The 16,894-nt window shown below is 40.6% G+C and overlaps 1 protein-coding gene across 1 annotated transcript in view; it reads right to left on the bottom strand.

Annotated features, from left to right (window-relative positions):
* The window catches only part of LOC146839328 (arylsulfatase A-like), a 179,685-nt gene that overhangs the window by 25,829 nt on the left and 136,962 nt on the right, over nt 1-16,894 (bottom strand). Inside the window, exons 3-5 of the mRNA XM_085651342.1 lie at nt 13,456-13,674; nt 13,182-13,351; nt 10,011-10,135 (exon numbers count right to left, since the gene is read on the bottom strand). Coding sequence (XP_085507468.1) covers nt 10,011-10,135; nt 13,182-13,351; nt 13,456-13,674 — 514 coding nt within the window. The remainder of the gene's footprint in view (nt 1-10,010; nt 10,136-13,181; nt 13,352-13,455; nt 13,675-16,894) is intronic.

The following is a 16,894-nucleotide window of genomic DNA, read 5'->3' as shown; positions in this document are numbered from 1 at the left end:
TATTTATCCACCCATTCTGGGCTGGCAATAGGGGGGCTACCCATCCAACTTCGGCAAAGTTGCCTCCCTCTGACAAGACCACTTCCTGCAAAGTGTAGTATATTTTTGACCCAAAATGCACTGTTCTCCAAAAAATGTAAATGGAGATATTCTCCCCTGGTGTGTGTATGGCTAACCTACTCCACAGATGCAGCTTACAATTCATTACACTCCCCTTCCAGACCCACTCCTAATCAAATTTGGGGGGCTCCCATCTAGCTGGGAATCAAGGGAGTGGGGGCTGGCCTGGGTCCTGTGACATCTTTTCTCCTGCTTTCGAAGTTCAGTTTATCTCCCCTGCCCCCTTCCGCTCTCTGGCTTTTCCAGGAAGCAATCTTCTCCCAACAAATGGCTGTATTGTTTCAGCCCCAGATCTCTTCACATTCATTCAGGGAGCAGCTCAGGATGTCAAAGGATTGTCACTCCGAAATAGCTGCTACAGGGCTGTTTTAGGTAACTTCAGGAAAGTAAGTTCTAAAACTAATTTTCTGTAATAGTTATAACAAATCCGAGCTTGGCAAGTTGCTAGATTTATTGTACCACTTATTGTGATACTTTGATTCACATTGCTAGCCAACTCCAATCACAAGTTAGACTTTGTTAAAGTTTAATAAAGTGTTTCAATGTTAGCCTATGGGGTTAGCAGCACTACAATTGGGGAAAAACAACTTTGTCTGTTTTTCCATAGTAGATCATATAAAACATATTTTATATTGTCCCTGCTTTTTATAACAATGCACACTACCCCTGGGGTACCTAGGGCAGACCTTAGGGGTGACTTACATGTATAAAAAAGGTAGTTTTGGACTATGGAAGTATTTTTAATTCCAAAGTCGAATTTGGACATAATATTATAGGCAAAACCAGCCTGCAGGGAACAGCTGGCTTTAAAATGACACCAGACACCACAGGAGTGCTCTACCATATACTAGGGGTTTAAAGGTAGGCTGTCTTGGCCAATTAGAATCATACCCATTACCACATACCGTTTGAGGACAGAGCACTGGCCCTGAGCCTGGTTAGCAGAGCCTAGGGAACTTTCAGAGTCAGTAACCACTAATCTCAGTCAATAAATGGGGTAGATCAGGACAAAAAAGATGACTTTTCTACACCTATCTTATCCAATCTTCACACATTACATCATTGCCTTTAATATTAGAACTTCCTTCCTTAGGACTATTGTCTATGAAATCCCACACATTCTTGTGATTGCCGCTGGGGCTTTATAGATGGCGCTTGCCCTCCTTTACTATAAACAATTTGCATCAGACAGCTCGCTGGTGAAACTGTTCCACACCCTACACAAATACGGGGTACATCCATCAGTGGGTGCAACTTTTCCTGCTTTCCCTAATCACATATCAATGGAATAGAATTGTATTAACATTTGCAAAGTGCAACGTTCCCCCAAGAGGGCATCTTGGAGCTATGACCAGAGCTCGCCCGGCAAGTAAGCAGAAACAATGAACCACTGACACCCAAAGGAATATATTTTGATTGAATTTCTATAGGGTTTGGAGTCTAAGAAACACACTCGAAACTTCGTAGAAGGAAGTGTTTGTTTAAGAAAGAATCAAGCACCACCAAGTGCCCTTTCTCTGTGGCTATGGACATATGTATGCATGTTGTGTGTATGTATGGGTGTTTGTGTGTATGTATGCATATAAGCATGTATGTATGCATATTTATTTATATTTGCCACAATGGGATCCAATCGATCCTGCGCGCTCAAGTGCGGGTGCTCTGCATAGGGGTCGGATCCAGACCCAATTCATCAATTTTACTTCCAATGATGCGGCACACAGGGATTCAGTAAAGTTTAGTTGATTTATTCAGCAAACACTCAACCAACGCGTTTCAGCCTCCTGGCTTTGTTCACGGTCAGTGAGCCCTCTTCTCTTTCTACATTTATACCATATAGCCACTATGAAGCATTATGGGATCTGTAGTTTAACATTGCAATTTACACAATCAACAACCATTGTATGAGGGACAATTAGGCAATAAAGTTATTTAAATCAAAGCTGTTAATTCACATTGCAATTCATATGGTTCGCGCTAAGCAGCAAATCACTTGGGGTCATGTGTATAGTACTCTGAATCATTCCGTGAAAATTAATATATATTGGTATAGTACCATACAATTCGCGCTAAGCAGCAGATGTTTATTAAGACATGTTAAGTGCCAAAAAATCACTATATAAGTAATGTGATTGGATCTTGGTAAAGTATCAAAAGGTTTTTGAGACTGTAACCCTCAAAATTGACTATTAAACCGGCCGATAAAGGGGGAAATATCGTCATCATGAATACACAAGAGTACGTGAAAGAAGCTCTGCGCCAGTTGAACGATGCAACCAACTATTGCAAAATAAAAGAGAATCCAATTAATAAAATGACAATGGAATTGAACAAGTTTTTGCAAGCATGTCATGAGAGAAATCTCTTGAGCGCAGAAGAACTTAAATTTCTCACTAATGATTTTCCAGTTATTCCCACGATATACTTTTTGCCCAAAATACATAAGACTCTCATAAACCCACCGGGAAGACCAATTGTTGCATCCTGTGAATCATTGTATGAGAACATGTCCCAATATGTGGATACTTTTTTGGCACCAATCGCGAAATCAATGAGCTCATACATTCAAGATACGGGTGACTTCCTTCGGATTTTAGAGGGAATAAATTGGTGCGAACAATATCTTTTAATTACAATTGACGTGGTATCCCTATATACATCCATAAGGCATGAAGTAGGACTAAGAGCTTGTAAATATTTTTTGAGCCAAAGAAATATCTCAGAACTTCAGCACACAAACATGCTACTTCAAATGATTGAAATTTGCCTGACGAACAATGTTTTTCTTTTCAACAAACAGTTGTACAGACAACAGTGTGGTACAGCCATGGGCATATCATTTTCTCCAAACTATGCCAATATCACCATGGGCTGGTGGGAGAAGGTGACAGCATGGGGCTCTGAAAATCAAGTAGAATTGGACAACATAATACTTTGGGTCCGATACATTGATGATCTATTCATAATTTGGAACGGATCACAACAGAGCTTCGAACAATACTACTCAAAACTGAAAAATAATGACATTGGCTTATCTTTCACATGTATGTCAAGCAGCAAAGAAATTGATTTTTTGGACACCAAAATTTACATTGAAGACAATAAAATCCATTCCACACTGTTTCGCAAAAAAACGGCTACAAACAGCATTCTTCATGGCACCAGCTTCCATCCGACGAGTCTGATTAAGAGTATACCCTATGGAGAGTTCACCCGATTAAAACGGAATTGCTCTGAACCAAAAGACACAGACAATCAGATTGCAGCATCAATGGATAGACTAAGAGCAAGAGGCTACAATGAAAGAGACCTACAAAAAGCCAAGAGAAAGATTGATATGAAATCAAGAACAGAAATTCTTAAACCCAGAAGCAATATACAGAAAAAGGACCAAATACCGAGATTTGTGACAACCTACAGTAAGGAAAGTGGCCAAATAATAAATAAAATCAAGAAATATTGGCATCTGATTTCGGGTGATCCTGACATAGGGAAAACATTAGGTAACGGACCAATGGTATCGTACAGAAAGACCAAATCTCTGAAAGATGCACTAGTACCAAGCCATTTTAAGGAAAGTGACCAAATTAATTGGCTGGAACACCAACAAAAAGGTTTCAAGAAGTGTAACACATGCAAAGCATGCAAGATCGGAAGAAACATGAAATCATTTACAGAACCTGATGGCAAAACATTCAAAATAGACCAAAGAATCACATGCACATCAACACATGTGGTATACATAATTGAATGTAACTGTGGGATGCGATATATCGGCAGTACAATCTGTACGTTGAAGAAACGCATCCTTGAACATGTGAGAGCAGTAAAGAATAAAGATTTAACCTACGCCACTGCCAAACATATGGCGTCATGTCAAGGAAGTAACTGGAGAGCGATGAGTTTCTTTGGAATTCATATGATATCACAAGATGAACGAGGAGGAAATCGTATAAAGAAACTACGCCAAATTGAATCTAAGTGCATCATCCGACTGAGAACAAAGACCCCTAAAGGGATGAACAATGATGAGGAACTTTATGTACATTTAGACTGAGAATTAATTGGAAGGGACTAGTATAATGATCAAGGAAGACATGTTAAAACTGCTGTAACTATAAGTTGGGGTACTATACCAAATCACACTGAGGGTTACAGTCTCAAAAACCTTTTGATACTTTACCAAGATCCAATCACATTACTTATATAGTGATTTTTTGGCACTTAACATGTCTTAATAAACATCTGCTGCTTAGCGCGAATTGTATGGTACTATACCAATATATATTAATTTTCACGGAATGATTCAGAGTACTATACACATGACCCCAAGTGATTTGCTGCTTAGCGCGAACCATATGAATTTCAATGTGAATTAACAGCTTTGATTTAAATAACTTTATTGCCTAATTGTCCCTCATACAATGGTTGTTGATTGTGTAAATTGCAATGTTAAACTACAGATCCCATAATGCTTCATAGTGGCTATATGGTATAAATGTAGAAAGAGAAGAGGGCTCACTGACCGTGAACAAAGCCAGGAGGCTGAAACGCGTTGGTTGAGTGTTTGCTGAATAAATCAACTAAACTTTACTGAATCCCTGTGTGCCGCATCATTGGAAGTAAAAAAAAAAAAAAAAAAAAAAAAAAAAAAAAAAAAAAAAAATTTATTTATATATGTATGTATGTATGCATGTATGTATGCATATATAATTATATATGCATGCATGTATGTATGTATGAATACTTGTATATATGCATGCATACATGTATGTATGTATGCATGTATGTATGCCTGTATGTATGTATTTATTATGTATAGGTGTATTTATATATGTATGTATGTATGTATAGGTGTATGTATGTATGCACAAGGTATTTCTATAGCACAAACCGAGACCTAACGCAAAAAAGTACATGGTCAAAGACGAGCATAAACTGAATGACAGAAGAGTTAACTGCGAAAAATGATTACTGCTTCTTCTCCTTTCCAGTCCCATTCCTTACTTGATGAAGAGAGGTCCATCTCCCCTCCACCAACAGCCTATACAAACCCTCTCTTTTAGAAACAATCCCAAAAAAGTTTACCTACCTTCCCTTAACGTGCTTTGTGTGATCTTTTTTTAAAGGGATGGCTCACCAAGGTCACAAATGAATCCTCACCTCTCGTAAGTACGAGGATGAGGAATAAAGAATCCTACTTTGTCCCTTTCACAAATGTATGAGGATCTCAACCAGCTTGATTTAAGGCATACCAGACTCCAAAGCAATGCCATATCATCTATTGATGTATATATGTGGTATTTTCTATAGAACAGACCTAGCCAAAAGGCAGCAGAACTCTGTACAGGGTCAAAGGAGAGCATTAAGGCAACAATTATTGGCAGGAGAAGCTGGGCTGTGTTCTCTCAAGAGGTGAGTCTTCAACTGTGTTATCCCCCTGATCATGCTCAGCTTGAAGAAGGAGGTAAAGATTACTTTGTTAACCTGTTTCTTGTAGGTAAGGCTAACATCAACCAGGATACACAGATTTTTCACGCTTTTCACAGGTACCGGGAGGGAACGCAATTCTTCCGGATACCACAAGGTACTCCAAAAGGAAGAGTCGTTACCAAATAGAATAACTTCAGTTTTTGTACAATTCAGCTTGAGGCAGTACACATCCATCCAGATAACAACCACTCACATGCATGCCCGCTATGATTAACTCAAGTCTGGGCCACTTCTGAAAAGAGACACAGTGTCATCTACATATGAGACAATGGAAAACCCAAATGACTTACAAAGTCAGCCAACGGTGTGACATAGATCTGAAGAGGGACAGGGCAGCCCCATCCACACCTAAATCCATCAGCCTGTGTAACAGTAGACCATGATTGACGGTGTCAAAAGCTGCCGTCAGGTCAAGGAGGATGAGGGCAGCACTGCCCAGTCAACTATAGCCCTGATCAATTCAGTGGCTACAATCAGAGCCGATTCCGTGGCGTGCCCACTGTGGAACCCATATTGGGAGCTGTCCAGCAATCGGTTGCTGTTCACGAAAGCCGATAGTTGGAGATTCATTTCTTTCTCTTTCATCTTTGCAGGGAGAGGTAGTCTGGAGACCGGTCTAAAGCTGTAAGGGTCAAGAAAGCTCAAGTTGGTTTTCTTTAACAGAGGAAGAATAGAGACAGATTTCCAAGCTTTGGGAAATAAACTGATCTTAAATATTGAATTAAAGATGGGCATCAGTTGGGCAGCAACCAGATCCGGAATGAGATGTAAAATGTTTGAAGAGCAAGGATCATGAGGGGAACCGGATTTAGTTAAAAGAATCAGTTCTCTAACTCGGTCAACTGAAAGAGAAGTAAATTCAAGAAACAACTGCTTATTGATGTCACATGGACAGTCGTTGTACCCAGCGGATAGTGTTGCAGTGACAGAAGTGAACTTATTAAAAATAACTTCGTCTTTGTTCAGAAAAAAGGATGCCAGGCAGTAACAGAAATCCTGATTGATATGCTCTGAAAGGATGTGGAGAGGAGAGTTCGGAAACAACTTGGAAGAGGGCCTAGGAGCAGCAGCTAGCTGCTTCTATAGAGTTTTCATTCAAAATCAGTTTCTTATAGTTCAACAGCAGCAATCTATATTTTTCTTTCTCTTTCTCATTGTTATCATACTTGTCCCTCCATATCTGTTCTTATTTCCTACAGGATTTCTTAGCAGCCCGGAACAACACCCCGATCCATGGAGAGGTAGGTTTGCTCCTTCTAGAAAGGGACTCTTTAACAGGCCTCAACCCATTCATTGCTCCAGATAACCAAAGGTGTCATTGGAAACCATTTAGTGGGGAGAGTCAGATTTCAAGGGCGTAGGATTAGCGAGAGCCGAGACCAGGTCCTGGGCCGTGACCTTATTTCAGTCCCCGAAATAGATTAGCTTCGTAGGAGCCCTGCTAGGGGCAGTACAGCGATCAACAAAGATTTACCAACTAACTGCACTCTGGTCAGACCACATTACTGGGAGGATAGTCAAATTAAAGGAGAGATTATAGTTGGAAAAAATCCCACCTTGAGTGTGCCTGGCACAGTGGGTAGGCCCAGTCACACGTTGTTCTAAGCGAAAGCCGGACATTAGCTCGAGGAGAGCAGCCGTATCCTTGTCAACTCACTTCTCTAAATAAACATTGAAATCCCCAAACAAAGTGAAATAACTTGTGGAGAGAGAGTATTCTAGGGACTGGCCAATTGCATGAGGAAAGTGAGTTTTTTGTCCTAGAGGTCTATACAATAAGAGACCATTGAATGACTGAGATTTGAAAAGTTTAAATTTAAAGTTAATCCTCACACTCGGTATTGGGGAACGGAGAGAAGAAGGCTGCATAAATATGCCGGTAGATAATAGTGAGCCCCCAACCTTTCCTGTCCCTCTAGTCAAGCCTGTAAATCCTAAAGCAACAATGGGACTGGAGCCGTCGTTTCAGGACCCGACGACTGATCAGCCCAGGTTTCACACAAAGACGAGGTCAAACAGATGGGAGTCTATAAGTTCAGCCACTTCCAAGTGGTGCTTGACCAGAGATCTTGCATTGATTAAAACTCATCTAATCCTGATGGAATGATCACCTGACCTCTGTCTAAAGGGGCAGAGCTGAGAGGCCTAACATGTTCAGGCACAGAATGAAAATGATGCTTGCAAGCCGGGCATGTATTTAATGACAAATCTGAGCCCTGTGGGAATATTTTAGGGCAGTCAGGTTGTCGCCTGAAGAGTTTAGTGCCCACAACTTAGTACTAGAATATGTCTTCCACGCAGAGACAGCACCATTCAAATGGCCAGGGGGACGGGCCCTGGGCCCGGTCCAGGCACAGATTGGCACAAGCGGGCTTGCCTTTGGTGCGCCAGCGAAACACCCGCTGCATACGTTCACTGCGTATCCGATCCCTCATCTGTTTAGGTAGAGGAACTGATGCCACTAAAGCGTTAACCTCCCTCCTCCGAATACCCAGAAATGAGGGAAGTCGGCAGGGGCTCTCTCCATGCAATCGGCAGAGCTGCAGTGCACCAGAGAGCATAATCAACAAAATACTTCACAGCTCAAGTGCAATGCCGCTTTCCTGCCCATAATTTATTAAGCAGTGTTTATCATACTATGTTAAAAGCACATAAAAATCGAAGACAAAAAGGTCGAAACGCTGTAATATCAGCCCGAATGTCGTGACCACAAGCCACTCACAAGAATAAGACTTTCTTTAGAAGAGAGAACTGGTAGCAGGATTTCTTTGCTTTTTGAGTAATATGTTTATGAGGGTAAGGTTGGTGTCCAAGATGCATCCAAGTACTTGGAATTTGATAAGAGCTGGGGTTTGATGCTGTCAAAGTTCATGTCATTGATGCAGGTTTTTGCTGTTTCTTGTTTGTTGTTCTTGGCAAATAATAGTATTGCTGCCTGGGTTGGTTCAGCTTCAGGTGGGCAGAGTGCATCCAGGTCTGGACAAGTTGCAAGCAGTGATTGAGGCATTGGATGTCTGAAGCAGAGGAGATTTTCAAGAATAGTTGAGAATCTACGGCATATTGGTGAATCTTGAAGCTGTTATCTGTGAGTAGAGCATCATATGTGTAGGTTTAAGATGAGTGGGGACAGAATGGGGGACGCTACATGTCATAGGGATCTTTTGTGTCTTGTAAACAAACTAGTGTTGGTTGCAAAGGTAGAAGAACTAAAGAAGGCCATCACTGGTGAATCCTATTTAAGGCTCCAGGGTGCCCATGAGGGTGGGATGATCAACAGTGACTAAGGCAGCTGAGACATTCCCCAATATCTGGAGGCAGGGGACATCTTCATCCGTTGTCAGAAAGACCTTGTCTATGATATGCAAGGTAGCGTTCTCCTTGTGTAGAAGTAGAAGAGTAGTCCAATGAATCAAAATGTAGAGAGGTAAGCATCAGGAAGATTTATTAGGATGACGTGGAAGAAACTCCAGCCACAGCTGTCCTAGGAATTCTCCAGTCCACAGCCCTTCACTGTTTCTGGTTTGACAACAAACATTCTACATGGAACACTCCAAGAGGAAAGAACCACTAAAGAAAGCTTCAGGGAACACTGAAGCAATAGGTCCATACCACTGAAAAATGATTTACAAAATAATTATAATAACTACCATCACCACACCATGGACAGCATTCATTTGATATTGTAGTTGAACAGACTTATTTTTCAACAAAGTACTAACTACAGTTCCAGTAGTGGCACACACTGGCAATGAGATTGTAAATGACATGGTACAGTCAGCTTAAGGCACAGCCAGGCGTCTCCACAGTGAAAGCCATTCACAACAGAAGCATTTGATAGAAGGGGCTGTCTGCACGAAGGGCCATGGACTGGTCTGAGCATTTATTTATTTATTCAAAGTGTTTCAACCAGATTATGGTCCCTCTTATTATCTGCCAGTATATAGCATTGTCTGTGATGTTCTTAGCTCATGCCATAGGGCTCTTGCTGGCATCTTGGTGACTAGATGTTGGTGTCTGTCAGCCTTTTAGGTGGGATTTCTCCCTCATCCGCAGTATCAGGGAGGCCACATCCTGCTTATCCAGAGCATGTAAAGTAACCCGAGTCCATCTTGGATCCCACCTGATCTCAGTCAGGAGAACTGTGTGCCATTTGCAGGCCAAAGTGAAGACTCCAGCAGGGACTGTACATCCTTTCATCATTTTAAGATCAAGAGAATCTGGCTGTTGAGCAGATGGGTTATAGAAATAATTGCCATTTAGGAAGCACGAGCCAATGTGTGGTGTGTGGCATATAAAGGATCTTCATTCGAGCACCGCTTGCATCCACTGAACTGTGTACCCAGGTTATCACAGCAACATGGTTAGCAGACTCATGCATCAACAAGTACTTTACATACCTTGTGTGATTTGACCAGGCCAGTAGGCTATGGCGGGCTCTCTGACGCCGCCTTCATAGGTTGTGGCTTTCCCACATTTCAGAAGACCCGAGTTCCCTCCGCGAGAGTGGCGCATCGTCTCGGGTCTGTAACAAGAAGCAGAAGAGATGGAAAGGTTCACACGAGGAAAGCCTAACAAGAAAACAGAAGTGGCATTATAAGTAGGCTTATGATTTGGATTTTGTATTATTTTTTCAAACAATGGCATGGCTCAGCATATAGAGATGGTGTCAATACACGTACACAAATACAAATGAAATAAACAAACATAAAAAAAAGTGAATTGAAGATGTTGATGGATGGAGCGGTCCAGTTCTGATTCTCAGGACGCTGGCAGAAGATGTTTTTTTGAGAGTAGATCATTGTCATCAACTGCCTTGAGGACGGATTTTTCCATGGTGAGCCCAGGTCAGTATACAGTTGAGAAATGTCCTAATAGGCGGTTATTGGAACTACATTTTTAAATCCAGAGATGATCAATCTTGCATTGATCATTGCACAGAGCAGAGCGGGAAGACCTTTGATGGGGCTGAGGTTCTTTAGGGCATTGGGGTTAACATTTTGTTTTTTACAATTGTATCCAAACTTGAAATGCATCAGGGAGGAAGTCCTGTTCAAGAGAGAAACGAGTCATTGGCAATGAAAGAGACTGGGTGGATCCGCGTGTTCCCTAGCTTGGAATCGAGGAACTGTCTGAGCAGCCTATGGCAAGGCTTGTCTAATGGCTTTCTCAGTTACAGGTTGAAGACAATGAAGGATGATTCACAGGCGGTCCTGATAAGGAAGATCCGAACACTTCCATGCGGAGTGTGGAGACTGTCTATGATATCTCTGAATCTTCTTAAAATGTCCCGCTCCCTACTCATAGTTGGGCATTATGAGAGTTGTGTTTGGGGTTTCAGATGACTCATGTTGTATTATATTCAGAAGCACCAAGGGACCTTTCTCCTGTTATTAATATTGTTGTTGAACTATAAGACTGATATGCCCATAGATATGCTTTATTGTGAACACAAAATGTCTAAGTACTTCTGGCTATTTCATATGATTTGATTTATGGTTTATATAGCGCTTGAATGCCCAGACGCGTCTTGGCGCAGCTTTCATGCAGGAGATCAATATGCTACGTCCATACCGGAAAACTAGCTGTTAAAGGGCCAAGCTTTTAATGCTTTCCTAAAAGACATAAGATTGGGACTGTCTCTTAATTTGAAGAGAAGAGATCTCAGAGTTTAACAAATCCTGTAATAAAGCTTCTGCCGCCCCTCCTGGCTCTTTTGGTCCTAGGGACCACCAGAAGCTTTGCTTTAGCTCATCGTAGGTATCTGGATGGAGAGTACCAGATAAAGCGTTTTGTCAGGTAGCCCGGGGCAATATCACGCAGAGCCTTAAAGGCTATACATAAAGCTTTCAATTCAGTCTTCTTCCAAATTGGGAATCAATGTAGCTTCACCGGATGTTGAGATACAGATCGGTATTTGGGAATACCCACAATTAGCCATGCTGCGGCATTTTGCAGCATCTGCAGTCTCTCCATGGATTTTCTTTTTGGATATCATGAAATAGGGCATTCCAATTTGGATAGGGCTAGTGCTGTGACTACTGTCTTTAGAGGTCTGGAGGAATAAACAAGCAGATCTTCTTGATCATTTTTAAGGTAAAGAACAGTGACGATACCGAGGCATTAATCTGCTCTTTGAAGGTTAATCTATTGTCAAAAATGACCACTAGGTTCCCCACCTTTGTCAAAGGAGAGGGGAGAGTGCTTAGGTTAGTTGGCCACCAGTTAGATGTCAAGGATGAGGAATTGTTTCTGAAAAGAAGAACCTCAGTTTTTACACAGTTTTAAATGGTTAAGCCTCATCCACCCATTGACCCGAGACATACATCTGTTAAAACGCTCTGCAGTTTCGCTTGGGTTGCTAGCTTTTGAACAACAATCTGGGTTTCGTCAGAGTAGGATGCTGCTGAGAAACCACAGGGTTTGATAATCCTGGCCAGTGGGGTCACATATAGATTGACGAGAGTAGGACTCAATGAGGATCCCTGTGACACCCCACAGGGCAGCATGGATTGATCCAAGTAAAAGGATCCCATTACTACAAGTTGTATCTCTTGGACATGGACTTCAATCGCTTTAAAGCCTTTATTCCAAGCTCAGTCGGTCAACTTAAATGTCATGATTGACTGTCCCGAAAGCCGCCGACAGATCTAACAGGACCAGGGCGGCCTCCCCTCCTTCATCCATTAGATATCGAAGCTCTTCCGAAGCTGTGACCAGAGTAGTCTCAGTATCATATTACGTGTCTCTTTTCTTTCACTGCCCCCTTCTTACACCACCCGCAATATTGGTTCATTGCATATGACCTAACCCTGTGCTTTATTGTAATTCCATGAAATTCACCGGATTCATTCTTTTAGTTTGCTTTTAGACTTCGGTCTTTGATGTTTGTCATCAAACACCTATGATCCACATTATTGGTACACACGTTTATGTCCAGATGAAGGCCTGGCGCAAAAGAACTGCCCATTTAGGTAGAAAGATGTTGATGATGTGTCTGAGGAGCTCCATTTTGTAAAAATCTGTCATGTGCAGTTCGGGGTTAGAATTCTCCAGGCACAACAACTTCACCACTATTCAACTGTTTTAATAGCACACCTACCCTTGTCAAAAAATATTTGTTCGTTTTATTTTCCACTGTACTTCACACCATTTTTTTAATTGAGATTCTAATGTATTAGGCCAGCCGTTATCTGTAGATAATGTTTCATTTTTCTAGTTTAGCTTATTGTTTGATGTAGGCCTAAAATAGTGCACAAACATGGCAAGTACAAATATATCACAATTAAATAGAACCAAAATGTTATCACACCATTAGCATCTAAACTGATCATTTTACTAATACATATTCTACATAAACACATTCAAAAACAGTCTAAAATTGCTCCTTTCTTCTCAACCTTTTTAATAGTTAGAGTAATTTCTGAACTATCTCTAGGGTGGACTAATATTCTCTAAGTTCTAATGTTTCTCCATTCACATTACAATAATATTTTTTGTTGGTTCAAGCAGGAGCAGCACTAAAAGGGAAGAACAAAGGATCAATTGGTTTTCCCATCCACCTGACTCACCCATTATCAGATGTGAAGAACACAAGAGTGTTGTTTTCCACTCCAAGCTGCTGGATGGTCGCCACCAATCCACCCACAGAGCCATCAAGTTCCATCAGGGCATCACCAAAGGGGCCGCGCAGAGACTGCCCGGTGTACTCCCTGCTGGCAAACTGTGGATAGTGGGTGTGCTGGGTGGGGAAAGAGATAAAAGATAAGATTACCAGGTGTACCTTAAACCATTCAATAGCTCCAACCGACCAGATCAGCAATATTGATGCTTTAAAAAACCCACATGAGACGCATAGTAGAGGAAGAAAGGCTTCCGCTGCTGGACAGCATCCATGATGAACTGCTTGGAGAAGGCATTGTAGCGTGGCACCAGTGTGGTGAAGTCCACCGGCTGTTGGATAACCTTGTCGTTCTGGAAGACGGGCAGAAGGACTATATCCTGGTCACAGGTCCCAAAGCATTTGGTGTCTGGTGGGAAGCAGGTGAGGTTCTGGCAGGGGCCCTTGGACAGAACACAGAGATGAGATTCAAGAAGATGCCAGAACAGAGATTACGCACATGTGCACAAACTGAGATTGTGGTCAATGGGTGGGAAACTACTACATCCATTGCCTGCAGCAAGGTTAAATGCATGCAGAGGCTGCATGTGTAGGTTTCTGTTACCATCCTTGTGGGGACTTAAGTAGGATAACACTCTCACGCTGTAGGGACTTGATTGCACTGTGGGGACCTAAACACAGGTCCCCACCAAGGCAATACATTTTAAATGATAAAATATATGGCTTCAGGAACATCTGTGGCAAGTTTTACAACTTTTAAAAAAGTGCCTTGTGGGAATCTGTGTTTCATCAAGTGTGTTTATATTTTTGCTCAACTCTGACCCTGTAGACAGGAGGAAGTACTGCAATCTTAAACACACTGCATTTAAACATACTTTGCAAACTAGAAGCACACACTAGCAGCAGAAAGGACAGATATTTCAAAGTAAAATCTGCGTAACCCTGTGTTTATCCAAATATTTTTCACCCAAATTAACTTTTTCTCTATTTATTAAAACAACAGTTTATTTACATTAATTATTTAATTATATATTATATATATATATTAATACTTCACTATTGTCTTTTGATTCTTAACTGCAATTAAACAAGCATTTGCAGTGCAATCGGTCTCGCCTTTGGGACCTTATATTTATTTAGCTATGCAACACATTAGCCTGGGTGTTGAAACATCTACTGTTTTTTAACATGGAGGGAAAGTAAATGCCAAACTGCATGACATGCCAGGTAGGGAAACACATGGAGAGAAATATTGCTTTTCAGTGGAAAAAAATATAGTCCACAGCTCTGTTTTTAATATAAAATCAGGGCCTTAGGTGGTCATATCACTGAAAAAACAAGATTTAAAGAAATATTATTGTCTATGGGTGCTCATGGAAGACAATTTCTATGGATTGGAATCTAGAGAATGCTAAAGTGATTCTGGTATTTTACTGACATCTGCTGGTCGTTTTCTATCAAGAAAGTTAAATAGAGGCAGTTGCCAGAAAAAGAAATAAAAAGAAAGTCCCTTAGCAGAAAGCAATTCTGGTAATTTACTGACCTCTACTGGTCATTTTCTATCAAGACAGTTAAATAGAGGCAGTTTAACAAGCATAAAGCAATACTGGTATTTCACAGACCTGTACTGGTCATTTTCTATTAAGACAGTTAAATAGAGGCAGTTGAATAGAAAAAAAGGTCCCTAAGCGGAAGCAGACAAGTCCGAGGGCTGATCTCCAACGCCCACAAAGTACATGTACATATAAGTATATATTAAAGTATATACAAGAGGTCTTGAATGCTCAACCCAAAATTTATTGTGCACTACGCTGTGATACAATATAAACAATTTTCATCATTTTTGGCAAATAACGGATAGTCATCAATGCATATTTTTACATTTTAAAGCTTGTGACCGGAATTCGGAGTCTCTTTGATTCTTTATTTATTAATATGCATTATGGACTATGTTCTTTTAGATGATGGCTAGAAAGATCCTTTACAACAAAGCCTTTACCATGCATGTCTTCACCGCGGAGGTAAATGTTTGTGCCTTTTCCGTGCCTGCCTTTACCACGCATGATGAATGTGTGTATATGTATATTCACTGAAAAAACCATAGGTTTCACACATGTTATAGTTAGCTGGACATTTCTCTCATACAAAACCAATGAAATTCCCCCGTTATAGTTAGTTCAGCTAACTATAACTCGCGCCCCCGCAATGCACTGCTGATGACGTCACATATTGCATCACTCATGACATGGTCAGTGACATCACTCATGACATCACTGATGACATCTCAAATGACATCACTGATGACATCATCCAGTGAATGTGTGTTTTTCTGAAAATTAAATATGTTTTATATATGTATATCTCAAGGTCGATGGAAGAATAAATGGGTATATAAGTGTCTAAATGGATGATTTGTTTTTGAAAAATTGATTGTGTAACTGACTGATTAAGTGTATCATAGTGAATACATGGCTTAGTGAGTAATCTTTAAATATGTAAATATCTGTATCAGTCTCTCACTTTGTGTATAAGTGGCTGCATGGGTTGTTGAGTAGCTACATGCGTGTCTATATAGGTTATTAGTTGTTTTTTTGAGCATCAGTCTGAGTGTCTGCATGGTTCGGTGGGGGGTATTACGTAGTGCATAGGTGCATAAATGAGTGACTCACTGTTTGTATGTGTTGAAGACAGCATGTCTGCAGGACTGTATGGGTGGATGAGTGTGTGTATGGGTGTGTTAGTGAGTGAATGACTGTCTCAATAGTGTCTCTATGAGTAACTACATATGTTTTAAACTAGTATATGTGACTATTGGTGTATATAAGTGAGTATATGTGAGAGTGAGAGATTGAAAGAGTTCCTGTATGAATAAGTATGTGTTTCTATAAGTGATTGTTTAAAAGACTAAGTATGTGTAAGTTTCTGTAGAAGTAAGTGTGGTGGTGTGTGTATAACTGTATATGCAAGTAAATGTATGTTTGATTCTTTATTAGCATGAGTGACTATGTGTGTCAGTAACTCTATGGATGAGAGGCATTGTGTAACAGGATGTATAGGTGTATGAGTACATATGATGAGTGAGTACATGTATGAGTGACTGTACAGGACTGTTGGTGAATGAGTGGATGTGTATGTGGATCTTAGAATTACTGAAGAGGTTGTTGTAACTGGTATTGGTATGTCGATTGTTTTGAAAATTTTAGTCTCTATTTTTGAATGTGTGTATCAAAGGTTATATTAGGGGGAGAGGAGGTCTGCCACTCTACCACAATGATGATGTCATCAGTGATGTCATCAGTGATGTCATTGGAGATGTCATCAGTGATGTCATGAGTGATGTCACTGACCATGTCATGAGTGATGTAATATGTGACGTCATCAGCAGTGCATTGCGGGGGCGCGAGTTATAGTTAGCTGAACTAACTATAACGGGGGAATTTCATTGGTTTTGTATGAGAGAAATGTCCAGCTAACTATAACATGTGTGAAACCTATGGTTTTTTCAGTGAATTTGCAAGGTTTTTTAAATGCTAATTCCTAACTATAACGTGTGTGAAACCTTTGGTTTTTTCAGTGAATTTGTACGGTATTTTAAATGGTAATGTTTGAATTATTTAATTAAATAAATTTTTTTTATAATAAAAATAAAATTCCTATGTATTC

Source organism: Triturus cristatus, chromosome 4_1 (genome assembly GCF_964204655.1).
Source record: "Triturus cristatus chromosome 4_1, aTriCri1.1, whole genome shotgun sequence".
Lineage (NCBI taxonomy): Eukaryota > Metazoa > Chordata > Amphibia > Caudata > Salamandridae > Triturus > Triturus cristatus.
Note: the sequence above shows the minus strand (reverse complement) of the source record. Positions and strands in the feature narration are given on the sequence as shown.